The 27,644-nt window shown below is 40.7% G+C and overlaps 1 protein-coding gene and 1 pseudogene across 1 annotated transcript in view; one reads left to right on the top strand and one right to left on the bottom strand.

Moving 5' to 3' along the window:
• SLC2A13 (solute carrier family 2 member 13) overlaps positions 1-27,644 on the bottom strand; it is a 130,659-nt gene that overhangs the window by 84,268 nt on the left and 18,747 nt on the right. The window contains exons 2-3 of the mRNA XM_072329313.1: positions 16,705-16,864; positions 11,309-11,517 (exon numbers count right to left, since the gene is read on the bottom strand). Of these exons, the coding sequence (XP_072185414.1) occupies positions 11,309-11,517; positions 16,705-16,864 (369 nt within the window). The remainder of the gene's footprint in view (positions 1-11,308; positions 11,518-16,704; positions 16,865-27,644) is intronic.
• On the top strand, positions 20,371-21,558 carry LOC140259550 (uncharacterized; annotated as a pseudogene).

Genomic DNA, 27,644 nt, shown 5'->3' with positions numbered 1-27,644 from the left:
TTGTTTACTTGTGTTGTTGGGGTTTTATTTTCTTCAGTTGTGTTGTTTTGTTTAAAAAATACAAAGAAAAGCAAAATGTTCTGATTCTCATGCTCACCACTAACCTGAAGTTACAAGCTGTTTTACCACACGACTCAAGACGTTTGCTGATGCGTAACCACAGGTGTAGTTCAGACACTGAACATTTTTACTAAGGAATACAACAAATATACACAACTCATACAGTCTATTTCTTAAGTTCAACGTAGAAGAATGAATCAGTGGACAAAAAAAAAGGAAAAAGAACAACAACAAAACAAAACAGCACAAAAAGTCCAAGCTTAACCTACAGGTAAAATTTAGGTGACATATAGCTACAACTCAGGCCCTAACGTCAACCTACAGTAAAAACAGTTATGTCACTGAAGGTTTATGCCCTCCATGGAGCTCAGGTTGTAGATGATATTTTTCTCATTGTAGCCATTTCAATTATTGTAAGCTGCTGGAAGGAATCTTGAAAAAACAACTGTGCTCATCACCATGGCAACAAAATACTACACATCTGAGTCAGATGTTGTGCAGGGTTAGCCCAAAATTGATTAGCAGTTTCCAATGGTTATTGGAAATCTAGCTGAAATACTACAATCAGAACTGGCTACCAATCTGTCTAATATAACATTTATGTCTCAGTATCATCATTGCTAAACGTAAGCAAAAATTAGGTCTAACACTGACACCAGCATAAACCAATATTCAAATCTGCAATCACTGAGAACACGGAGGAGAAATGTTATTATCAGACAAAATTAATACATTTAAAGAGCCATGGAGGGAAGAGAGGATTGCTTTAAATTATCAAAGTCACAATAAATGAAAATTGCTTGGAAACTGCTCACTAAAATTGAAGACAGCTCTCCATGAGGTTCCTATCAAAAATTTGGAAGGCATGTAAGAGTTTTTGCAGGTTAATTTCTCTCTGCTAGAGCTAGAGAAGAAAGGAATAAAAGCTTATCAGCAGGGCAGAAGAGTGTAATCTTATTAAAAACTACATTTCAGAACAACTCTCATTGGATTCTAAATACTTTTAACAGATAAGAAGGAAAAAAAGAACCAACTCAGAGCACTTTAGAAGTCCTTATTTTAAAGTATTTTTGCAATGTACTACTGCCTAGTGTGCCCAGCATAAATTGTTGAAGAAACCTAAGAAACTGCGGCTGCATCCATGAAGGTTCTCCGGAGTTCACATTTTTATGGACACCTGTAGGGGGAACACCGTGACCTCCAGCAAGCACATTTCTGGGGTCAGTCCGAGAACTACACAGAGCAGCTATTTGTACCCGGAGCTGGGGCTCACAGAGCACAAAAGACGACCGGCTGCAGATGGTGGGGAAAGTTTCTTGGATGAGAACAGAATGCTAAACTAAGCAACGACTTCTCAAATTTGTAAAACACAAGTTATTTGCCTCAAAATAACTAACAAAAAAAAAACCCCACCCAACACCACAACTCCTTCATAAAGCTGCCGGGTTGGGCTATACATGCATTCAAATATAGAATAAATTTAAGCTACATTTTCAAATGCATCATTTTTGTTTATCTCAAGGATTTACATAAACAAACACTTTATGTCAAGGGATATTTTAAAACAGTATCATTATGCAGCACTGCAGTACGTATATTACTTCTGGACGTACCACATTATTCACCAGCCATAATCTGTTATATTTATACACATTTATATAAAACTGGGCAGATTCCTCTAATAAAGTGCCAACAGATTCATGGTCTACTGACAGCCCAGATACCTAAAGCTCTTTCTTTAAGTCACAACTACATGTTTTCATGACATTCACTGTATTTTCACTACATACACTGTCTTTGACACCAAGTAGTTAGCACTAATTAAATGAATTACCAAGGACAATCAAATGATCATCCACTGCAGTGAAAGAAACAAGAACCAGATACTCTACAAAATTTAAGTCGCTGTTTACATGTTAAGTATTCTCAAGGTCACAACTAAGAAAATCTTGCCTGTTGTTGCCAAAGATTTCATGAAGTCTCTTAGATCAATGATCCAGTTTCAGCCTCAGGTTGGTGTCACATGTCCCCATCCTGCCAAGAGCACACCAACATTTCTGGTGTTTGTCAAGGTCAGTGTCTGCCAGGGGTATGGCACAACAAATTGGTGTATGAGTGACCAGCAAGACATCATGTGGTTTTTATGTACGCTTAAATAATAGCAAATTTTGACTTCAAACATCATCTCCAATATGAAAGACTGTCTGCGCTCTGTCCTTTGAAAAACAAATATTTGTCCTACGGATTTTAAGAAGACTTAGAAACCAAAAATTAAACAGCTTGACGGATACCAGCTGTGACAGATGGGGGCATGATGATTAATTTGAGGCTGCTCATTCGTGAATAGGTGCTATTTGGGTAATCTGTAATGGATCAATCCTCTGGAAACTTGCTTCCAAGGGCTTTTAGGCATGTCAAGCTCTAAACAATCCAATCTGGAGACAAAATGGTGTCTCAGACCTCTTCATTGTTATCCCACACTGCAATTAGAGTAGGATAAACACTCTTCACTAAATTCAAAGGTATTTATTTGCAACCTGTTATCCCCTACCCATCCCTCCAATTTGGTGCTGGTAAATACTGCTTTAATTTATCTTCTTTTAAAAGACTCTTATGCCTCTTGTCTCTGGGAGCTACTAAACATAATCACTGCTTAAAACACTTTAAATCCCAGCATACATAAAAGACGCAAAGGTAACAGAAATCAGCATTGAAGTTTAAATCTTAGCATTTGTATGTAGAGTCTCATTTTTCCTAGACAGTGAAAAGAAGGAAGGAGAAATTAAAGGGGGAAGTAATAAAAACCAGAAAGAGCTTATAGTTCCAAATTTCTTTAAATTAAGCATAGGGCTATTTTTCCTTAACAGAAATCTTATTTTCCTTTGGCTATGAAATGAACTATTCTGCAACTGTCACTTTTATTTTAGACTAGCAACAGTCAGAAACACCTACATTTTAAATTTGCTTTTATTGCCATAGAAACGTATGTTTGCTTTAACTAAAAAGGAAGTCTACTGGCTCAGAGACAATAGTCTACTTTCCATATCACAAGCTACAGAAAATGTTATAATTTATTCCTCTATATCCATACTTGCATTATCTAAGTGAGCTACATCCACCTCAACTACAATGAAATTACATGTACTCTGTGTTATGTAAGATATTTATACACGTACATTCAAATGAAATGAAATCAGTGCAATCCACTTTATAGCATCACAAAAGTACAAAATTACTTGAGAATTACTTATGCTCTTAAACCAATCCAATTTCAAGCATACTTTACAAGACTTCTGCTTCAATAACAATTTAATGTTTAGAGCAGTTGTGCACCATTAGATTCAATATTTGCAGTGAAACCTTTCCATTTTGAGTACATGATGACAAACAGGTCAAAATATGCCAAGAAAACTGTATTTTTGTTCACTTTATAGCCACTATTGTCATGAAGAATGCATGCAGAAATGAAAGGTTTTCAGCGCTCTGAAAATATGTATGGATAGAAGTATATTGACACAGCTTAGGTATCAAAAGAAAGACCTACAATCTTCTTTCCGCCCTGCAGTGCTGCTCCACAAGGTGTCTGTGCAAGGCAGCCCTCCCAACCCAGTTCCTCTGGGGCCAAAGATACCATCCCAGCCATCAGCATTGTGTCCCACAGAAACCGGTAGTGCTGCCAGCAGGTTGAGGCTCTCCTGCTTTACAGCAAGGTGCCTGCTTCATAACCTGCAGTGCTAACTGCCACTGCATAACCAAAAGGCAGAATTTACATGCAGCATGTTTGTTTAAACATAGCTAGGTAATTATAAGCAATTCAGCAGCTCAAACCGTTAGCATTCTCTTCGTAGTTCTACAAGAACTGCAGCAGGAGAGGGGAAAATTAATAATGTGCTAGGCTTGATGATGTTAAATATTAGCATTCAGAGATTCTGTCACTAAAAGAATCCTCAATATGGGAAAAAATCATGTAATCATTTCTTCATTTGTAAATCACTAGCAGTAGTTATCCAGCACACACACTTCAGCAACATAAAACCCCTCATCTATACTGACATTTTCCAGGAGATCGGTCTTACACTGGAATACAAAAAGCTCTGATAGAACAATAAACTTCCTAGAAAGCACTTCCTTCCAAAAATGGCACATGACAAGAGTGAGCCCACGGACTCGTTTATTCAGATGACAAAAGGAAAAGGTGCTGCTAACCCTTCCTATTCAGGACTGAAATAGTACAGGGAGAAGCTCCTTCCTGGTATCTTGTTTCTGAATGGAGGCAAACACAATGCTGCACAGCTGATGAGCATCACCACAGCTCAAGGTACCAAAAACGGAAGCAAAATCCCAAATTTTTGAGGACCAAAAAAAATGAAGATTTAATAATGAAAAACAATTCTGAATTGGTTCAGCCCTCATAAAAATTCTTAACCATCAAACAGAATTATCAATAATGCAAGAAAATTCTTTCTTAACTACTGGACAAAAAACTGCTCAAACGGTTAAGTAACAAATCAGCTCAGTAGGTGTTAAAATTATTCCCCAGCAGCTTAAAAAAAGTTTTCCTCCATGCCCACTAACATTTTCACACCACACAGTATGTTTTGTCTGAATCCCTGCTGCATGAAGGCAGGCAAATCAAGTGGGAGCATCCCGCTTACAAGTCCATATTCAGTCCAGATGCCAGATCCGGCAGGGAAACAGTGAAGAATTTTTTCATGTTTTTGTTTCTTAAATAACCCAAGCTCTTAAGTTCTGCTGTTAATGCAGCACGTGTCCATCTCTCACAGGAGCATATCCAGGACATTCAACGCATTTTCTGTTCCCAGCAAAGCAAGGAGAGCCTCTCAAATCCACTTCCTTCAGGAACCTTCCCATGCAGCTTTGTTAAAGTCAAGCTTAGTTTGTGCACCCTGATTTTTGTATTTTTCACCTTGACCAACTGGGAAGGAACTCCTGTAAATGTAACTACAAATGCTGGTTGAAGTTTATTCTATTTTAAAGCATATTTTTAATAACCAGTCAAATTATATCACTAACTACTGCTTCTTCTGAAATTCCAGCTCTTAACAAATCTGTTCTAGTTCCTCAACAATATACTTGATCCTAAATTGGAACCTGTTCCTAAACAAATCCTAGGGAGGATGCCCAGCAACGCATTTGGATTTGAAGCAGCATCCACAGATACTCTACGAGCAGCACCGAACACCACCAAAATGTCAGCAAATTCACCTTTGATCTGTGAATAATGTCATATGGCTTAGAACAACATTGTTATGTGTGATTTTATTTTCCAATAAATAGAGATGAAAACAAAGATTTATTTTCCATACTTCTGGCTCTAATTTTCTATAGGCTTCAGATCAAGACAAAGCTAACAATGCCGCCAGTGGAAAGTCCCACTCTGAAGTCTTTCCTTAGTTTTTACATAAACTTCAGAGTGAATCTGAAATGAGTTAAACAACAAACAAAGCAACAAAGAGAAAAGCAGCTCCAACACAAAGTCCCTCTTGCCTCCTAATGGTTCCCTATGCTTTTTATGGAGTTTCACTTTCCTCTGTCCTTTGGGACTACCCTAAACAAAATGTGTCCAGACCTTACGTAAAGAAGAATTTGGTTCACAACGATGACCTGAAGCAGCCTACTCTAAAGTAGATCTTCTTCAGAGAGGCAACGAATCCCCATTTCCAGATAAACATTCAATTTATGTAGATATGTTGGAAACTGTGGTGGAAGATGAAGGGATTGGTTTTGGCCATGAGCTGCTGAAGGAAGGCCCATTCCCAACATCCTGCCAGGTAAACACTGTAGCCCCAGGGTCCCTTAAAGTACACTGACATTCATAAACTCCTGGCTGTATCTGCAACCTGCAGGCTGCTCTCAGGTAACGGGAATAAGAACTTATTTTGGACATACAGTTGTTTTATTTTTAGATGTGATAGAAAAAAATGTTATGTTTTTTTTTTAGCAGACCCTATTTTTCAAAGCTTATGTTGGCCTTTTAGAAGGTTTTAAGGATAATAAAAAAAGAGAACCAAAAATGCTTTTGATCTATCTCTATCAATTGTTTAGTATAGCAATTCATACATTCACTATTGCTTGCTCAGTTTGCAGAAGGCTGCACCAGAAGAATATCCCCATGCACCAGGCTGGGGGCAGACCTGCTGGATAGTCACGCTGTGAAGGACCAGGATGTCCTGTCCTGTCCTGGTAGACAGTTTTGGGCTTTTCTTGGACAAATCTTTCGTGCATCTCTTTTCTTTTGCCTGAAAGATTTTAACCCAGTTTCTTGGTTACAGGTAACAACAGCCACTCAATCTCATGAAAGAGGGATTCATTCCAAACAAGGATTAGAGTGCCTACAACAGAAAAGGTTCAGAGATTTGCACAGTCCTTGCACAGCATAACAGTATTACCAACTTTCATTAAATAAGATTCCAGCTGATGTCCAATAATGAGTATGTCTGTATCTTTTTGATTTCCAGGCATGTCAGGCAATTGCATAGGATAAAAAGGACTCCCAGAAGCAAGGGGAGTATTATGATTAATAATGAAAGGACTGAAAACTTCCAGCATCTCCCTAGGGAGATATATGTCAAATGGTTGCAGTCAAAGCCATAGGCAAAAATACTGATAAGTTAAAATATTTCTTAAGCAGAAAAGTTGCAAGAAATATAAATATACTGTATCTGGGAAGGCGATCTTCCCTGACAATATCCTATTTGAGCTGACAGTTAATTGGTAAAGTTATAAGCTGAAAATTAATGGTAATGAGGTGATTTTTCTTTTAAATCATAACACATTCATCTCCTGCAGGGAAATACAAAACCTGAAAGAGCAGACTGACTCACCGACCAGACAGTAAATTCAGCAAAGCAGGAAAGTGAGAGAAGCTGAAAGTGTGTGAAGCTTATAGGATTTAAAGAACAGCATGGATATGTTGTTCTCAAAATAAAGTCTATAAGTTTATAGTCCTTAGTCTATAAGTTTGGGTCTTTTTTTAAACAAAGAATTACCGGAAACACAAGGAAATACCTCATCCAGAAGCAACAGCCATTACAAAACATCCTGGTACAGACACAGAAGGGAAGGTTTAATGATTCTGCAGTGCAATTATGCATTTTCTAAACCACTCAGTGTATTTCAACAGAAGCAGCATGGTTCCATGCACTGCTAAGCCAAGCACACTCTTCACATGGTCAGAATTACAAAGCATGACATGCAAATAAAAACATCTACATGATCAGAAATGGACACACATATATGTGCATAAAAGCAGTCTATAAGATGTCTATCCAAAGTCATAGCGGAGAGGTTCAAGAGTCTCAAAAGCAATTCAAAGGTCAGAAAAATGTGGAATAAATAGGACTGGGGGAGACTACACTGCTCTCCTAGTGTAACTATGATCCATGACTATACCTATTTTATTTACACAGATATATATATCTAATCTTAATACAAATTATGTTTATTTTGTCCGACATTGTGTTAGTACGATATTCACCACCACTGATTTTGCATGAAATATGGGGTATCCCGGCACAGCCCAGCTCGGTACAGGCACAAGAGGAGCATGTGGAAAAGCTGTGCAACTTGCAGGTACTTTCATCCAAAAGGATCATTAGAAAAATGACAATTTCCCATGTTTTTCTTTGAATACTGGAGATCTGTTAAACATTTAGGAAATTAACTATCAATCCCCAATTTCCCTATTGAACAGTAGCATGATTTCCTTCAGGTTTGAATTTACCAATACACTGGCAGCCCATAAAACTTTCACAATGGTATGTAGATCTTCTGTTACTGTAAAGTCACTCTAACGTGGCTGCTAGAGAATTAAGATTACAAATCCCACTCTAATTCATTTAGCAGCACAAGTTACTTCATCTGCACCTTCATATTTAAGCTACTGTAGCAGTGCTGAAATGCAACGCTACAATCTGATTGCTGGCTCTCCACTAACATGCAGCACAGAACCTCAGCAGCAATGTTTATCTAATTAGAGGAAAGAGTCAACTGTATTGTTGGTGCTTTCCTGGGTCCAACCACTTCTGCCTATTTCCTACTCTCTTCCCTCCCCTTCAGACTTCACGAGCCAAGCATGGGGAATTTGCAAGATCTGCAGCCTGTTTAAAGGGGAATGGCACATATCACTTAAAAACAGCTGTTTCCCCCACTCTCAGGGAGCTCTCTCCTTACTAAGTTCTCCCTCCGTAACCCTCCTACCCTTGATACTCCTATCACCAGATCTCTTTGCGCTACAGCACTGTCATCTGAGAAGATGATGTTAAGAGATGCTGATGATCTGGACTTGACCTAATTGGTTTTGTGACATTACTGCCAACACAGTGCCTTCCTCCTTTGTTCTCAAAACATGAGCTGTGACGCAGAAAACAGTCACGGACCTTACAACACCACAGGTTCCTCTGGGGGTAGAGAACAGAGCATGCAAAAGTCATATTCACGACTGCTAGAAAATTGTCGTTTGTATAACCGCTAAGGTGGAAAGTGTTTGTCACAATCTGAAAATGCTACAATCTAAGCTGCTAAGCAGTCTCAGCAGTGGTGATTTGGTTGAATGTATTGGAAAGGAGAAAGAGGCGTGAATCAATCACCAAACAGGTACCCCACACTGGTACTTCTAAAGCAGAGGTTACTGCTTAAGGCATTTTTACTGCTTTCCAGACAGGAGCTGCTTGATGACCATAAAGAAACTGCAATGAACCTCTCTGGTGTTATGACAGACATTAATATTAAACCTTCTTAAAAGTAGCTTAAGCAACAAAGATGAAGTTCTCCCGTGATTCATTAGCTCAGCGACAAGAATAGCTGATGAAACAGCTACAAAAGTCAGATTTTAGGTGGAACTAGGAGAATATGTTCCAGCTGCACCCTGTTACTCCCTTGTAGAGTTGGATACAGGCTTATTCCCACTTAGAAAATGATGCCCTGAAGAACTGGAAAAGATGTTTATGCATCAGTTAATGAAGAACATCTGCTCTTTTTCAAAAAAGGAAATGGCACTATTACCTAAAAGCAAGCGGGATGATTTTTGATTTGCAAAGTTGTCTTTCATTGAATTCCACATACGAACGGGAAGCTGGCTCTTGTACCATGCATTCCAAATTCAAGACTGAATATTTAGGCAACTCAAGAAATGAAGATAATTATAATATAATGTCACTTTTAAATACCACCTACAAGTCCCAGAAAGGTAAAACAACTAACACGTTTTGATGCTGACACAAGAAATGGTTTTAGAACAACCAGGAGTATGAGTTAAATGGGATGAAGAGCAATTACAACTAAGTTGCAATCAAAACCAAGTGACCGTAACTACATCATGCCTATTTGCTAAGCATTTACAACAAGTGGGTAAGCAGGTATTCACAACCCTACTCCGCTATTTGGTGGCAGCTCTGAAGCTGTTGATTATCCGAGAGGAAAATTTCCCCGTAAGCAAGCTTTTCCACGAGAACACGCTTGACAATTATTTTTTCTTTGGGAAAAAGAAAAATAATAATCAAGAAACTCAGGAAGCCCCATAAGTTGTGTGCTAGTCCAAGATCCAGTTGCAAAAAGGACCGAGTTGGAGTCAGTCCTACCACAATCTTAAAACAACACATTTAATGTATAAACTGCGAAGCAGCAGCAAAAAGACAAAAAAGATTTAAAAGAGAGAAACAAGGCTGTGCTGTATAGCCCAGCCATTAAAAACAAGGGACTGAACCAGCCAAACACCTGCCTCTTATATTTCTGCAAAGCTGATAAACATTAATATGGTGGCTCTCCATGGAGTCAAACAGTCCAATGACTAATTAGGATTGAGAACCTTGGCACAAGACTCTTACACCCAAGCAGTTCTAAGAATGCCCACTTCAGCTTTTTGTCAAAACAATTCAAAGGAACTTCTTCGTCAAAACAATTCAAAGGAAGAACTTCTTTACAGAAAGGGTGGTTAGGTACTGGAATGGGCTCCCCAGGGAGGTGGTTGAATCGCCATCCCTGGATGTGTTTAAGAGCCGTTTGGATGTGGTACTCAGGGATATGATTTAGCAGAGGTTGGTTTTTTTTTTTTTGTTTTTTTTTTTGGTTTTTTTTTTTTTTTCTTAGAGATGGGGTACTGGTTAGGCTGCGGTTGGACTTGATGATCTTCAAGGTCTTTTCCAACCTGGATAATTCTATGATTCTATGATTCTATGATTCTTTCCACTGCTAAAAAAACAAAGAAAAAAAATGTCCAAAAGCCTGAAAAATAATGGGAGGAACAAATCCAGCCCTGCCACAAATCTGTGATGAACATTTTGAAAATCCTTTCACTAGAATGCAGTAACTTCTTCAAGATACCTGACCTTCTATTGTTAGCTCCAAAGTTAAACTCAAGGAGGCAATGATATTGGATACTATCAGATACAGAACCTCAGTTGGTACAGCTGTAAAATGCATTGCATATTTCTTTCCACATCCTGTGAGAAATTATAGTACCACACCAACAACATTTGCAGAAGCAAGAAGTCGGGTGAATCTCACTTTAGAGACATAATGAAGATTCCTACCTTACTTCAGCACAAAGCTAAGAGAAATTATTTAGTAGTCAAGAAGATAGTCAATGGAATGGTAATCTTGCTTTATAATACATATCTACACGCACACAAAGTTTTGAGTAATTATACCACAAGGATACAAAAACAGTATAGAAGTTTTTGATTTAGATGCTGCATTCTATTGGGCAGACTAAGAAAGCTTCAGAAGCTGTCCTTACTGAAAAGTTATTTCTATATTACATAACTAATTTTGTAAATCTTTCTGAAACTGCTTAGCTGGAATTATGATCAGCCCCAACACAGACTCTGGATAACGCAGGCATACAGAATGCTTTCTCACCTTAATGGTTGTTAGATCTTTTTCTTTGAAGAGAGAAACCAAACCATTTTATTTCCACTCTTCAAGATGTGCTTTCTTAAAATGTGTTACTTTTTGAGTGCAGTTCTCACCCAACTCTAGCTAGCATAACTTGTAATCTTACAGAACTTTCCTTCTTCCTCACTTCAGAAACAAGAACTAAGTTTAAAACTATAGTATCACAGCAACATCTATTCGACTCTGAAGTTACCAGTACATGAGGTACATTAAACAGCAGAACTATCACGAAAAGCAAACCATCAGGCTCCCATAGGCTATGACGTGAACATTTCTTCTCATTTCATCTCTTCAGTGACTGACAGAGATGCCAACAAGCATTCATTCAGCTTACCTGCTCCAACTTCTTTTTCTTCTTCTTCAATGTTGTTTTTGATACTGTCATACTCCTCATCGATTGCCTGGTTGCCACGCATCTGAGACAGGATCCTCCGTGCTCTCTGAGTCTGGCCTTTCTGAATCAGCCAGCGGGGGCTTTCAGGGAGAAACAGGAAACCAAAGAATTGTATAACTGCCGGCACAGCTGACAGCCCCAACATGTACCTGGAAATAAAGAAATAAACAAATTTCTCACGTTTACCTACAAGAGTGCTGTGAGAAGACAGGCTTACAGCAACTCAGGCTGTAATTTACAAACCAAACCTCATTCCTTTGTATTCATTATTGTCAGATATTAATCAGGCAAGAACCCTACTCTGAAAGCACCACAGAAAAAAGACCTTTGCTTTCTATTCCAGTATACCTCAGGATGTTCTGAATATTCTGCTGTCAGTCACCCAACAGCTGCCTGTCCAGAGGACACTAACTCAGACTCAATGAACACCCTGAAACATGCCAGTAGTTTGGAAACTGATATCCCTTCTGTGAAGAGATAAGAAAAGAATGAATAGAAAAAGAAAGCAAAGGTGTACAGAGTAGATGTGTACTGCTGATGACAACAGTGAGGCTGAAATCCTGCTCATTTTTTTACACGCATAATAAAAAAGACATACCAAAAGCAGCCAACCATAATTGCTTAATTTGGTCAGCAAGAATGTGCACACAGACACACACAGCCGGGGAATAAGCCTCTTGTGTAAGGAAATGGCTATTTCTGATTGTAGACAGAAACACTGAGAAAAGTTCATTTAACCAGCATTGCATCCACTTACACTTGATCTTTTAGATAGTCTGCTCTTAAATGTTCAGCCAGATGCAGTGTTGTTTTAAATTAAAACAGCATTTTAAGTGCCCAGAGGGATTTCACTGTACACAGCATTAATGCCAGAATCACTGCTGCAGGAGCTGCCCCTCCAGCAGCCAGCACTGCCACCTGTACAGCGCTCACACACAACAGGACTTGCTCCAACTGAAGTGAGGCCAAAGACCGTGGAAGATAAGCATATCTCCATCTGTCATAGATGGTTCTGATCCTCACACTCCACATGTTCTGATCCTCACATTCCTTCAATGAAACACTAAAAACAATAACAAGTATTACAAAATAGAGCATAACAACATTCTGCTTTTTAAATCTGACTTTTTCCCTACATCTGATAAACAGTTTGTGTTGAAAGATTATTTTGGCTTCTACTAAAGCCTTTAGACGGTGTTGGCATCATCTGTACATCACTGCAAACAACACGGGTTTCACATCACTGCTTATAACTGTTCTACTACCTCCAGAAAACAGTCTTCAGACTGAATATCGGGGTAGTCTGTACTCATAAATGGGTTCACACAAAGGGATCAGTCAGGAAATCAGAGAGATGAGCAAATTTTTCCTCTAGCTTCTCTCACTGTGCACACTTTCACACTGACAGTTCCAAGTTCTCTCGCATGGATGTTTCTATAAAGTTGGCTATACAATGGGATTGCTAATAGAGCATGCAAGAGTGCAAGATCGTTAATGGAAACCTCATTTCAGGGCAACAAACCACATGTATTCAACAAGTCCAAATGCATTTCGGGTGAAAGTGGAAAAAGACACACAAGCAACAGGGCAGCAAAATGGAGAAAGGGAAAGAAATACAACACACAAAAGGTAAAGAAGATGGCCACCCCTGGATGCAGGCCAGTCCTCACCAAGCTGAGCTCTCAAGTTCCTCCTTAACCTGACAACATTTTCCAAAGGTTATATAATTACATCTTGGTCTAGAAATAAAACTCCTAACAAGTCTCTCATTTTCAGAATGGCATAGCTCATCTTAAGTAAAAAAAATAAAAAATGAAAGCAGGAAGAAAATAAATTCCAAATGCAAACACTGTGGAAGGATTAATTGCTGAGCAGACTTCAGCCAGCATATCTAACAAGTGTCACTAATGTTCTCATTCCTCATTCACTAATGGTCTCATTCATCTGTGTCCTCATTTCTTCCTATGCCCCTCCTTCTCCACAAACAGTGTTTTGGAAGCTGCATACAGAATCACATCAATATATATACACTGCTGAAGCTCAATAAATAGTATATTCAATGTCCATGATTAGTGTGGTATTTAGAGAGCCTCTTCTATTTCAAATGAAGAGTAGTCCAAAAACATAGAAATTAAAAGCACAACTGCCGTGCTTTGACAAACTGCAAGCAACAGGATCTTTTAGCACATCTAAGTATACAGATTTAGTCCTTGGTACTCATATGACCCCATGTCTGCTCCTCCAAAGCTTTTAAATGCAGCAGAACCTCCAGAACTGAGCAGTTGCATGCCTGCAATTATTTTAAGAGGCAAAAAGAAATAATGAAAGAAAAAAAAGCAAGATCCAGGCTGTTAATTTACCACTGGATACTGGTGGGTTGTTTATCACAGAGAAGACAAAAAAGAAGCACAGAGAAAGTGTTCGGTCACTAAAGGCAGTTTCCAATGACATGTTTCTGGTCAAAGCAGAGTACAAGGAGCTGGCCAGAAGGAAAATATTCACATAGGAGCATACGTCCGCTCTAAGTTCATGAGCCCTTGCAATTTTCAGACCAAGCAGGTTTGATAGAACCAATCTAGTAAAAGCAAGCAATTTTGGACATTGTGTGCTGTAAGCCAGCTTTCAGAAATCTAATAGAGTTCTTTCCTATACAGAGAATAAGACTTTGTTTCTGAAGTCAGAAGTCCGGCAGACCTGAAAAAACCCAGCATGAAATTTAGTAAATCAGCAGTAACATTTGTCCTTCTGAAACTTATTGCTGCAACACTATTACGATGAGTTAGCAGTGTTTTATAAAACTAACTTGTCAGGTTCAATGTTTGTTTTCGTTTGCTACAATTCCCCTTTTATGCAGTAACTCAGGAGTGAACATCCGTGAACTCCCCACAGGTGCACGCTGGACACTCTTTCTAAGTGAAGGCCCATCTGTACTCTGCTCTGCAGTCTCAGGTTGCAGCCAACTAGCTGAGGACAGAGAAGTATGCAATCCCATACCCACCGCTCCAGCACTGCAGCTGCAACTCCTTGGATAGCTCAGCATTAGCATAGCTTGTTTCTGCCCAAATCAGAGGAGATATTAGATATCTAATATCAGGTTAGATATTAGGAGGAAGTTTTTCACTCAGAGGGTGGTGACACACTGGAACAGGCTGCCCAAGGAAGCTGTGGATGCCCCATCAATGGAGGCATCCAAGGCCAGGCTGGATGTGGCTCTGGGCAGCCTGGTCTGCTGGTTGGTGACCCTGCAGATAGCAGGGGGGTTGAAAAGAAATGAACTTTATGGTCAGAGGGGCAGAATCACCTCCCTCCCCCTGCTGGCCATGCTGCTTTTGATGCAACCAAGGATACAGTTGGCTTTCTGGGCTGTGAGGGCACATAGCTGGCTCATGATTTATCTGAACAATTACACAAAAATACAGCTCAAATAAGATCAAGATTTGTTGGATATTTTGTTAGCAATATTTTTCTTCCTATATGGTAGTACTTACTGACACACAGATTACAAACACATCCTTAGCTTGCAAGCTTCAGCTCACTGATACAAAAATAAAAGCAAACAAAAAAAACATTTGTATCCACAAACACTTTTCCCAGCAGAATCTCTAACCTCTGAGGTAAACTGAAATCAAGATATCTGCCTAAAAAGGAAGTGCACAAACACCTGAAACTGTAACGGTGACTCAGAGCTCCTTTCTAAATAAATATCTTTGCTGTCCATTCCTCACCACCCAGCCCCATGCATAGGGAGCTTTTATATTAGCAAATTACTTAGGCTAATAGTCATTTTAAATGAATAATGTAGCTACTGGATAATCGCTATTGGTTGTCAAATACTCCCATTTATTTTACCTAGCCATGCATTACTGCATGCCATTTACCCTTTCTAAAAATTGAACATATTTCATTAACTTCAGAAAGGGATTAGCAATCCCCTGAATTTTTCTTTCAGTGAAGTCGTTTCTCTGTTCTCTATAACTGGAGGCACAGACTGAGGGAGCCTGCAGCTGCTTTTGCAATGAAAAGGACATCAAAAGCTTCATGTGAAAATGTGAAATGCTATTTCTATTTCCACCGGAAAGCAAAAAGCAGAGCTAGGATCGACTCTATTAAATAAAATCAGCATGACGTCACATTTTTTCTTAAGGTCAGAATGTGACATCTTTTTACATAAGAGGCAAAGGAAGGAATCATATGAGCAGAAAGTAAAAATCCTCAACGTTCTTGGATCTTCAGACATACACAGAATAAACTGTGCATTCACTCTGAAAGCAATAACTTTTTATTTTAATGCATATTTCTTTACATATTAAAGAAAGACCAGCCTCTGTATACCAAGTGCCATATGAGCTGTCTCTAGCTTAAAACTTCACCTAGTGATCCTTACTCAATTCCATTGAAAGTTAGTGGATGTAATAATATTTATATTGCAAGCTTTTGGGGGAGATAGGGTGAGAAAATACTTCATAGTAGGATTTTCAAATGTCAGAAAGGTTCCAGGCTGCAGCAACAGGAAATGAAGAGCCTACAACAGCACACACACTTTTCCCAAGAGTTTCAATAGAAAAGCAAATATAATAATAAAATAAAAGCAAATAAAAGCACAAGTTTCCAAAAGCTGGAATGTGTTGTCTGAGTTATTGCTCCTACACATTTCTGTTAATAATTTTTTCACATCAGCACCGCAACTGAATTACCGAGCTTCAGAAAAGACTAAACTCTCTCAAATGACACATCACCATAAAGAAGGTAGGAGCAGTCCAGAAAGTCTTAGTAATGTCTACAGGAAGAACAAAATATGCAGAAAGTAGAGTAAAAGTGATTCATAAACTGCACACAATCAAAAATTTATAGTTAAAAATTACTCTACAATATCTGTAACTTCCGTTCTGATTAGATTACCACTGCTCAAATTAAGTGCATTCAATACACACCTCTATTCTCTGCAAGTCGTATCAGTTACAGGGAATGTGCCTTTTGAAAAATCAGCATGTAATTATTCTAAATGCAAAAGGCAAGCTACTTTCATAAACATCACGATGATAGTTCAAGCTTGCTGATGCATATTCATCATATGCAATGCATTGCTCATCCATTTTAAAGTTTTGTGAAATCAGAAAACCTAAACATATTGTGAGTACGGTCTGAGCGGAGGTTTTATGTATATCATTTGGCAAGAGTTAATTATTAAAACTCCACTTCAGTATGCAGCTCTACCACTTTACATGTGAAGTCTATGATGATAGCTGTCAGCCACTAAAAGTTCTTTCATATAAATGAAATCTAGCCTTGCCCAAACCATAACCACATTTTGCTTTTAGCGAAGCAGACTCACATACCTCCATCCATCCTTCACGAGGTAGCTGAACAGTCCATCCACGACGCTTGCAAAAAACTGCCCTCCAGTGATGAACAGGGTGTTAATGGTGACTAATCTGCCTCTTAAGTGTGGTGGAGCAACTTCTGCGATGTACACAGGCACTGTCATAGATGCTACACCTACAAGAATAAATTAGATTACATTTAGGAAACTGAAAGAGATACTACATCTTTTTTATTATTTTTATAGAGCTACAACATGGTTTTCACCCTCAAGAAAACACAAAGCTAAGCATCACTGTTATTATTATTGTTATTTAGAATGAATTCTTTCTTGACTTCTCTGGAGTTTAAAACCACCCCCATAATGCACTCAAAGCTCCAATGACATCAGTAGGCAAAGACTGAGGCTAAAGCACAGCCGCCTTTTATTCTCTCGTGCTACTGGTAGCATCTCCTATTAATTAAGCACCGGCTCTCAATGAGCTACTTGTACAAGAGATGTGCCCATGGGAAGACAAACACGCACACAACCACAAGCCTAAGAGAATAAGTTCAGTGACACACAGAGAGCAGAGCATGCTTCAGTGGTCCACATCCACCAAGAAATCCACAGTCACTTCCACGGAACCCACAGAAATTAGTTTCCCCATTTCATTATTAGACCCAACAGCGGCATCCAGCAATGATTTATAGATTTTTATAAAACTTTTATAAGAAATGCTAGCACTGCATGCACAGATTCACATTTCTGCTGAAGCTGAGCAACCGTCTCCTCCAGTCCATCCTGCCCACAGCACCAAGGCCAGCTGACAGAGCTGCTGGGGCCTCCCAAAGCCCACGTGAGGAATACAGATTGGTTAATAAGATATTCTGGTGCTCAGAAGATCTTTCATTACAGTGCATGTTTACAACAACCTCCCTGCACGAGAGCCTGGTTCCTGGGGCAAAGCTCCTGGGACACACCGTTGCCTTCTCCTACTATTAACAGAGCAATCCACATACAACACAAAAACACACAGAAGATTCACACAAAAAAAGAAAGAAAAATGTATTTAATCTTTTTTCAAATTGCAGCAGAACGCACCAAGGAAAAGAGCACCCAAACAGCCCTTTGTAATACAGAAGTGCGTTTTCTAACACATTCCACCATTAGGGATATTCCTCTTGTGTCTTTCACACTGGTTTTTCAACTAATTACAATTAAAGTGATGGAGACAGCATACAAATAAGAGAAAGGCCTTTACAGGAAAGTGGAGGAGTACATTTGCTTTCTCAGAATAAAACTATCAGCCACAGAGAGCTAGGAAAGGCTCGGCAGTGGAACGAGCTCCAAGCAGTCCCCTGGCACAGCCTAAACGTGCTTCCAGCAATCACTAAGTCCAGCAATTCATTTACAAGGAACATCTGATATCTCTGGAGGGTATCACTTTTTGTAAGTTTGGGGTTTCTAGATACCATTCATATTTTATTCTCCTCTACTATGAGCAACCCTTGCTAAAATAGAAGTGGCCCCAGTATCGAGCAGTGTCCCCCAGGGCTCCACACTGGGACTGCTTCTATTTAACATCTTTATTAATGATCTTGATGAGGGGATTGAGTGCACCTTTACTAAGTTTGCAGACAACACCAAGTTGGGAGGGAGCACTGATCTGCCTGAGGGGAGAAGGGCACTACAGAGGGACCTGGATAGACTCGATCGATGGGCCAAGGTTAATGGCATGAATTTCAATGGGGCCAAGTGTCGGCTCCTGCATTTTGGTTACAACAACCCCAGGCAACCCCACAGGCTTGGGGAGGAAAGGCTGGATAGCTGCTTGGTGGAAAAGGACCTTGGTGTGTTGATGGACAGTCGGCTGAATATGAGCCAGCAGTGTGCCCAGGTGGCCAAGAGGGCCAATGGCATCCTGGCTTGTGTCAGGAATGGTGTGGTGAGCAGGACTAAGGAAGTCATCCTGCCTCTGTACTCAGCATTGGTGAGGCCTCACCTTGAGCACTGTGTTCAGCTTTGGGCACCTCAGCACAAGAAGGACATGGAGGTGCTGGAGCAGGTCCAGAGAAGGGCAACGAGGCTTGTGAAGGGCTTGGAGAATGTGCCCTATGAGGAGAGGCTGAGGGAGCTGGGGCTGTCTAGTCCGGGGAGAAGGAGGCTAAAGGGAGACCTTATTGCTCTCTTCAAATACCTGAAAGGTGCTTACAGTGAGAGCAGGGCAAGTCTCTTCTCACTGGTGACAAGTCAAGGGGAAATGGCCTCAAGTTGCACCAGGATAAGTTTAGGTTGGATTATCAGGATATCATTTTTCTTTACAGAAAGGGTGGTTAAGCACTGGAATAGGCACCCCAGGGACGTGGTTGAGTCACCATCCCTGGATTTGTTTAAAAGCCATTTGGATGTGGTGCTTGGAGACATGATTTAGCAGGGGGCTGTTATGGTAGTATGGTTAGGTTGTGGTTGGACTTGATCTTTAAGGTCTTTCCCAGCCTGAGTGATTCTATGATTCTATTTGTGATTCTAAAAGGCCACAATGCCTCTGACAGAACCAAGAAGTGACTGAATTCAGAGCAGTAGGAATGACACAGGAGACCATGTTCCTCCAACAAGCAGCTTGCATGAACAGAAACAGAACTGGGTCTTGCAACGTGACTTCAGGGGGAAAGCAGTCTGCTAAGACAGAGCCAGCTGACCCGATCGCACCTGCACAGCTAACAAAAGACAAAGAGCAAGGTGACAGGCTTCAACCGACAGCACCTTTATCTGCCAGCAACATTCCACTGCAAGAGCTTGAATCCCCACCCCCATATCCTCAGCAGTTATTATATCCTTTATTGTGTAACTCTACCTCCCCTGGTGGGGGGAAAGGTGGAAGAGAAAGTGGCGGAGCTGGTAAAGCCAGAAAGGAGTGGTTCTTCTGCCCCCCGGTGAAGGTGGTGAATGGTCATAAAGCTGCGACAGGGTCTGAGGATGCAGGTGTGGCCCGATCACAGATTGGTTAAAAATAAGAGAAGAGGTGGAAGACAAGGGCTTTTTGGCAGTCATAGAGGCATTCCCTGTGGTGATGGTGGAGGAGAGTCCAAAGTAGGTCCCATTGGACCCACAAGGAGTCACATGCCTTATAGAGGTGGTTGAAAAGAAAGGACTGCGATCACCCCTGACCTTGAACGCATTATAGTTAATCATAGTTAACAGAGACATCTCGCTGGAAAAAATGGCTTTGCTTGTTCCGCTTATTGCTAAAGTACCGGAGACTCTACTAGGACGGGACTTCCTAAACAGCGTGGCTGCACATATTACAAATTTATAATAAGGGCTACTGTCTACCAATTGTCTACCGCACATGCAATTCCACTGCGGTGGAAACGGGACACACGCCCCATTTGGGTAGATCAATGGCCCCTTCCTCATGATCAACTTGATGCACTCCAACAGTTAGTCTCACAAGAGCTTCAGTTGGGATATATAAAACCCTCCCTCAGTCAACGGAACACTCCAACCTTTGTCATCAAGAAATGCTCTGGTGCCTTTCGCTTTCTGCATGACTTGCATGCAGTCAATGCCCAATTAGTACCTTTCAGAGCAGTACAGCCAGGAGGGCCAGTGTTATACATCTTATGCAGCCTGGTTTACATGCTTACACCGGTGTACCCTCACTGGGGTTAAAAGAGCACGAAGGGATATAACTGGCATAATGGGAACAGGGCTGGGAGTTTTAAACAGTATAGATGCTGAGATGCTAATGAATAAATCAAGTACAGCAACAAGTGATTTACATGCATTACAATATCCTTTGCAGTCTTCTTTATCAGCATTAGGAACCCATCAATGGCTTTTATCAGACGTACTGCCTCAGTGGGAAAGGACCAATATGAGAGATCACCAGCTAATTGTGGATGCACTCGATGCAGCTCAAAATAATACTTCTCTAGCTTTCAGCTGCATCCAAGCTCAAATATGGGTGCAATCTATGACAGCAGCAATTGTGAGAGATGGTGAAGGAGGTACCCTGCCTACTGAAATTTGGAAGGTAATTTGGGATAATGCAAATGAGTTCGAGAGGAAATTTCAATCCTAGTTGCATTTGGTGAACTTTACTTATGATCCTGTTACTAACAATGCCACAGCCTTTGTCATAACAATTCGTAATGCCTCAGAATACACGATATACCCAATCATTGCATTGGGATTGATTCATGATGGGGTTGTGCTTTATCCAATGAAGCATCATGTGTGGGCTCGACAAAATGGGCAGAAATGGCAAACTGTTGATATTAGCTCATGTGCTGTATGGGAGCAACAAGGGTTTGTTTGTGAGAGTAATACTCTAGGGACTCAAGACGTTTGCTTTGATACTGAATAGAACATTTGCCACTTCGAGATTCACCCCAATGCAGTACATGAGACAGAGCTGGTATACATTGGGAAAGGACGTGCGTGTATGAGGACTTTCTGTGATTTCATACTCATAGGCAATATCACTATAGATACCAGCAATCATTCAAACTTCTGTGTTTGCAACTTCACTAGCATCATAAAATGTGACTTCAACTATTCAGTTCCGGTTACATCATATCAGTTGTTGCAGTCTAATTACACATTGATTCATGATTTATCTCCTGTTCCAATTGGAATGAATCTTACTCTGGTGAAGAAACTGCTGCAGCATGATGACCTATGCCAGCTGCTGGAGTGCATTCGGGACGATGGACAGAAAACCTTAATCACTGCTCACCATGATACCAGAGAGATACATCGTGTCCTGGAAAAGGTGAAGAAGGATGGAGAACACCACTGGTGGGAATCGCTTCTCGGATGGTCTCCAACATCTACTGGGATTCTTAATTCAATTCTTAGGCAATCTGTGGAATACACACTGTAATTGGGCAAGGCTTTGGGGCATAGGGAAGGGAGATGTTGCAGTAGGCGACTGCGGGGACCTGGTTGTATGGGATAGCTCTCCCTATTGCCCTATATGCTTATGCTTGCTTGAATATGGAGCTATGCTTAGAACAATGTCAGTATGACCTTGAAGAAGTAGTAAACAAGTCTGGGGAGTTGATCAAGAAATAGAACAATGGAGAAAAGATCGTTAAGGAGATTGCTGATGTGGCGTGTTGCTTGAGGCCCCCAGTCAGTATATAGGAGATTGTATTTCAGACCAATCAGGGATTGATGAATGTACTAGGGAACTATAAGAATAGATGTGTTGCTACAATAAACACCTTTGCTGCTCACCAGGTTGGTGTAGGCCTGCAGTTATTGGCCCTGACCAAGTGGTTGGTCAGACACGCAAGGGACAACACAAGAAACAGATACAACATATGTACAAGGAAGAGAAACATTGTGTTTCCCTCTTTTGAGGGACCTAAATAAATCCAACCTTATGCCTTTTTCTTGGAGGCTACTGGAAGTCAGCCCAGGGTACTCACTTTCCCCGTGGCCTGTAAACATGGATGACACTAAAAACTTTATGAAAATAACATGCATTCCCAACAAGGTTATCCCTGAATTAGATAATCATCCAGTGATACTACTTTAAGAGGTTATGTTGGGAAGGTCTGTACATGGATTTTACTGGTAGTTAGAAAGACATATACAACCAAAAGCCAAGTATGCCCTGCAGAAAGGCTTTTTTTTTTTTTTAATTCTCATTGTACATCTTGTTTATGGTGAAAGTGATTACAAGAAATTTCTCCTAACGTTATGATTTTTGCACCTAGAGTTTGTGTTAACTGATGGCATAACAGCATCTCAGTGACAGCACTGGCTCACACAAACTGGTTAGAAAAAAATACAGTGCTTCAAAAACTGGGACACTTTCACAAGCTGACAGCTGAGGGGCATTTTCATAGATACACATCCTCAAGGAACACACACAAAAACACAGCAACAAAAAAAAAACCAACAAGAAGTGTCATTGCAATACTACATAGAATCACAGAACAGTTTCGGTCAGAAGGTCCTTCAAAGCCCACCCAGCCCCACCTCCTGCCGTGGGCTGGCTGCCCCCCACCAGCTCAGGCTGCCCAGGGCCCCATCCAACCCGGCCCTGAATGCCCCCAGGGATGGGGCACTACACTCTACGGGCAGCTGTGTCAATCATTACCACCACCTGAGTAGAAAAATCTACCCGACATCTAATCTAAATCTCCTCTCTTTTAGTTTAAAGCCCCTGGTCCTATCACTATCAGACTGCCTAAGAAGTCGATCCCCCTCCTGCTTGTAAGCTCCCCTCTAGTACTGTAAGGCCACCATGAGGCCTCCCCAGAGCTTTCTCTCTTCCAAGCTGAACAAGCACAGCTCCCTCAGCTCCCCCTTCACAGGAGAGGCACTGCAGCCATCTTCAAGGCCCTCCTCTGGACTTGCTCCAACAGCTTCATATTTTTCTTGTGCTGGGGGCCCCAGGCCTTGACACAGTATTGCAGATGGATCTCATGAGGGCAAACTACAGAGGACAATCACCTCCCTTGCCCTGCTGGCCACCCTCCCTCTTTCAACACAGCCCAGAATATGAGTGGTCTTCTAAGAGCTGGCCCATCCAGCTCTTTCTGAAGGTTGATTTTTATAATGGATGTGCAGAGAAATCATTTGAAACATGACAGTCAAAACTGTTTCCAAGGCATCCAGGAAGCAGGGCCACAGTGTGGTACAGATCAGCAGGTACGGGCCATTGCAGAACACACTGTCAGCCTGTTAGCCATGTTTAACTTAGCACTTGCCATTCACTGAAAAACTAGAGCCTATTGGAGATGACCTGGTCTAGTCCCAACTGCGCAAGCTAAACCAGCTACAGCAGATTGCCCAGATCCATGCTGATCAAGCAAAGGTGTCCCTACCCATGGCAGTGTGGGGAGGAATGAGATAACCTCTCAAGGCCAATTCCAGCCCAAAACATCCTATGGCTCTGTGCTCAGTTAGGCTGTGATCATTTCCGCAGGTGGATGATCTCCAACCAACGTGATTCTGTGACTTTTCATCAGCATTCCCACCTTGAAACTTTTCACATCGTTGCTGTACATCTTGCCTTATACTCTGACTTTATTGCCCCTGCTGAGTTCCTCAAAAACCAGAGGTTTAAAACATCCAAACAATTTCTTGCTGCTCAACCTCAGTTGAGCAGAAAAACAACAACAAAATAAAACCAGCCAAACAACTACAACAACAACAAGGTTATGTGTTTCCATTTAACATTTAGAAATCAAGGCATATGCATTTCTACTCTGAGTCTGAAACAGAGAGCAGCAGGTTTCAGGAAACGGGGGAAGGCGAGTGGGAAAGCCTCCCCAGTTTGACTGGCTGCCATCCAACAAGTGCTATCACAGGAAAGGAAAGCTATTTCTAAAAAAAATAGCCAAGAAAGATAAAAAAAAAAGCTCTTCTGAGAGAGAATTAAGGAATAATTCATATCACTCAAAATAAAAAATATCATAGTTCAGACTTGATAATGTTATTCCTACTACAGTTTTGCTTTCAGCTGCCTTAGAATACATTCTGCAGATTTTCCTCTTTCAACTTATGACCCAGAACAGTGTAGGAAGGCAAGTTAAATAGCTATAAAAATATCTGAAATACATAACCAGCACTCATTAAGTAGTTATTTTAATGGACAAATATTAAACAAATTTGAAAGCAAAGAACAGCTTTCCTAGCAGAATAAATATGGCTGCAATGTAATCTTTTCTTAATCTTTCATATGAGAATGCTTTCATTTACACTTAGATGACATTTTCTAATATGCTCTCACTGTTCAACTGCTCACGCCAATAAAAGAATCTTGCTGCAGGCACATGTATTGCTATCTAACTAATAAAGCTCGTAAGTGACAAGATGTGAAGAAAAGAAAATGAAAACAATTAACTGGAAAGCTGTCAGGGAAAGTTCAAACTCCACACTGTGCACAACAGCTATGAATTCTGAGAACATACAGCAGACGCCCCAGTCCTTATTGACTGCAATGCATTAGCCTTGTGACCTCAGCAAAGAATACGGTTCAAAAGTATATATATATAACAGAAGGTTCTTTCAAATTAGACCACAGTTAGTTAGTTGCAGCTAATTGCTATTCAGAAAACATTAGACAACAGGACAGACTGATATCTTCACATTCGAGTGTTTTTTCCACACCTAAAACAGTCACTTCAGACACTAATTACTAGTGCTGCCACTGTAGTCTGCAGATTTACCATTAGAAAGCAGTTAGAGGAGAGAGCACAGCTCAATTTTAAAACAATCAGTAGAAAGCAGGTATGAAAAGGCATCTTAGAGTCACATTAACATTCAGTACGGTATTTTCAGTACAAACACGTTTGCATTATAAAGAGTTCAGTGAGAAGTCCGGGAATCAAGTCAACAGGTTTAGAGACAGGAAAGTTAAGATCATGAAGGAGAATCCCTGCAAGAATTAGAACAAAAGGAAACATCTGCCTGCTGTAAGAGAAGATCAGGGTCGAGACCACCTAAAGAACTTGAAGATGTCCAAGCCCATGGGATCTGATGAGATCCATCCATGGGTTCTGAGGGAATTGGCGGATGAAGTTGCCAGGCTACTATCTATCATATTTGAAAGGTCACAGCAGTCTGGTGAAGTTCCCACTGACTGGAAAAGGTTAACTATAATTTCTACTTTCAAGAAGGGAAAAAAAGAAGATCCAGGGAGCTATGGGTCAGTCAGTCTCACCTCTGTGCCTGGCAAGGTCATGGTGCAGATCCTCCTGAAGGCCCTACTGCAGCACAAACCATGACAGGCACAAGGAAAATAATTGATGTGATGGATGGACCACTTTCTGGATAAGGAATTGGCTAGATGGTTGCACTCAGACAGTCGTGGTCAACAGCTCAACATCCAATCAGTGGTGAGTGGTGTTCCTCAGGGATCAGTGCTGGGACTGGTGTTATCTGACATCTTTGTAGGCAACATGTGCAGTGGGATCATGTCCACCCGCAGCAAGTTTGCAGATGACACCCAGCTGAGCGGGGCAGTTGATACACCAGAGGAAAGGGATGCAATCCAGAGGGACCTGAACAGACTTGAGAGGTGGGTCCATGGTAACCTCATGAAGTTCAATTAGGCCAAAGTGCAAAATCCTTTACCTGGTTTGGGGCCATTCCAAGCACAAATACAAGTTGAGTGGAGAATGACTTGAGAGCAGCCCTGAGGAGAAGGAGTTGGGGGTGTCAGCTGATGAATAACTCAACACAAGCCAGCAATATGTGATTGCAGGCCAGAAGGCCAGCCGTACCTTGGGTTGTATCAAGAAAAACATGACGGGCAGGTCAAGGGAGGTGATTCTGCCCCTCTGCTCTGCTCTCGTGTGACCTCACCTGAAGTACTGTGTCTAGTTCTCAGTCCCCAGCAAAAGAAGGATTTGGAGCTGTTGGAGCAGGTCCAGAGGGCCATGAAGATGTTCAGAGGATCTGGATGATCTTAAAGGTCCCTTCCAACCCAAACCATTCTATGATTCTATGAAGATTAAAAGTATATTTTAAAAAATAGATTAATGTAGCAAAACAAAAAGATCAAAAGCAGAATCCAAGTTTTTCTTCATTAAAAAGCATTTAGGAATAAATAACAGGGAGATGAAATAATCATGCAAGACTTTTGTGCAAGATCAGATGAGTACCAACACACCCTGTAACAACCAGGACTTCCAGCATGGCTCAGATGGTGTCTAGCAGACAGGAGGAAAGGAGCATCACTTAAGCAACAGATGACTAACAAAAGCTGGAGACAGGATATTGAATGAGATACACTGTTTCCCCTAACATAATTAAAAAGCTGTAAGGTACCAGAGATGTAAGTGTACGCCATTTCAGGAGCATCAACAAAAAACTAGCAGCAGCAAAAACACTGGGAAGGACTGCAAAGGATTCTTGACATTTTTGTTGCTTATATTGATTATCATTAAAAAAGGATCATAAAAACAAAACAAAAACAAAACAAAAAAACCTCCATGCAACTCACAATTGTCAGCCTTTGTGCTTTGGAATAAAAAAGGCTGCTTGTTAACTGGAAGAACTAAGAAACCCCACCCAGGAACTGCTGCATTTATGAATCATTTTGTTGTTCTGTCCCTCCCTCCATCAGCTCAGTGTAATCTCCTTGCACCAACACAGCCAAACCCACCAGTAAACTGGAGATATGGTCAGTGCACCACAAGACCCAGAGCCTGCACCGGCCCAAAGGCAGAACCATGAACAATAACAGAGATTGGCCTGAAAAACTGTGGGACCCCAAATAACCCAGTTCGAAAATAAAATTGGGCTTTGAAGCACAAAAAAACAAATGACAAAATATATTCCTGGTTCTGTTTCACTGCTCTCGCAGTACAGTAGTGAAGCCATTAATCATTAACAAAGAACGGTCACAGCTCACTAAAGAAAACTGTATTGTTAAAGGTTCCAAATAAATAAACAAAAGTAGAAATCATGAAAATGCTTCTTTTCATAATAATGGTCACAGGGAATGAGGTAATATATGTTAACATATAAAACTGCACAGAGGGACTTTAAAAACCCCACATATAACTACTGTCCTGGTTAACATCTCTATCTCCTGTCTTAAAACGAAATGGTAAGAGCAAATTTTCTTCACATTGTTAAACTTTAATACAAGCAACTTTCAAGTTCACTTCATGAAGAAGCTGCCCATGGCACTTTGTGCTCCCTGTAAGGGCTCCAAGCAGCCACAGCTCCATAGAGGATCTGAGGAGGGCACCTGATGAAGAGTGAGTTCATAGAAAAGGGAATCAGAAATAAAATATTAATAGACAGCTGAAGGGATACTGTTATTCTATGAGAAAGTTGGAATAGGAGCTTAACATGAGAGTTTTGGATTGGTTTTAATTAAATGGGTAATCTGAAAAACTTGTTTTATTTTGGACGCTAGCCATACAATATATACTTAGTGCCTGGAAGGACTACTGATCCCAGAGTACATCAGATGATGCAGACTTTCACTGTGTATTT

Source organism: Excalfactoria chinensis, chromosome 1 (assembly GCF_039878825.1).
Source record: "Excalfactoria chinensis isolate bCotChi1 chromosome 1, bCotChi1.hap2, whole genome shotgun sequence".
NCBI lineage: Eukaryota > Metazoa > Chordata > Aves > Galliformes > Phasianidae > Excalfactoria > Excalfactoria chinensis.
This window is presented reverse-complemented; position numbering and strand designations above follow the sequence as displayed.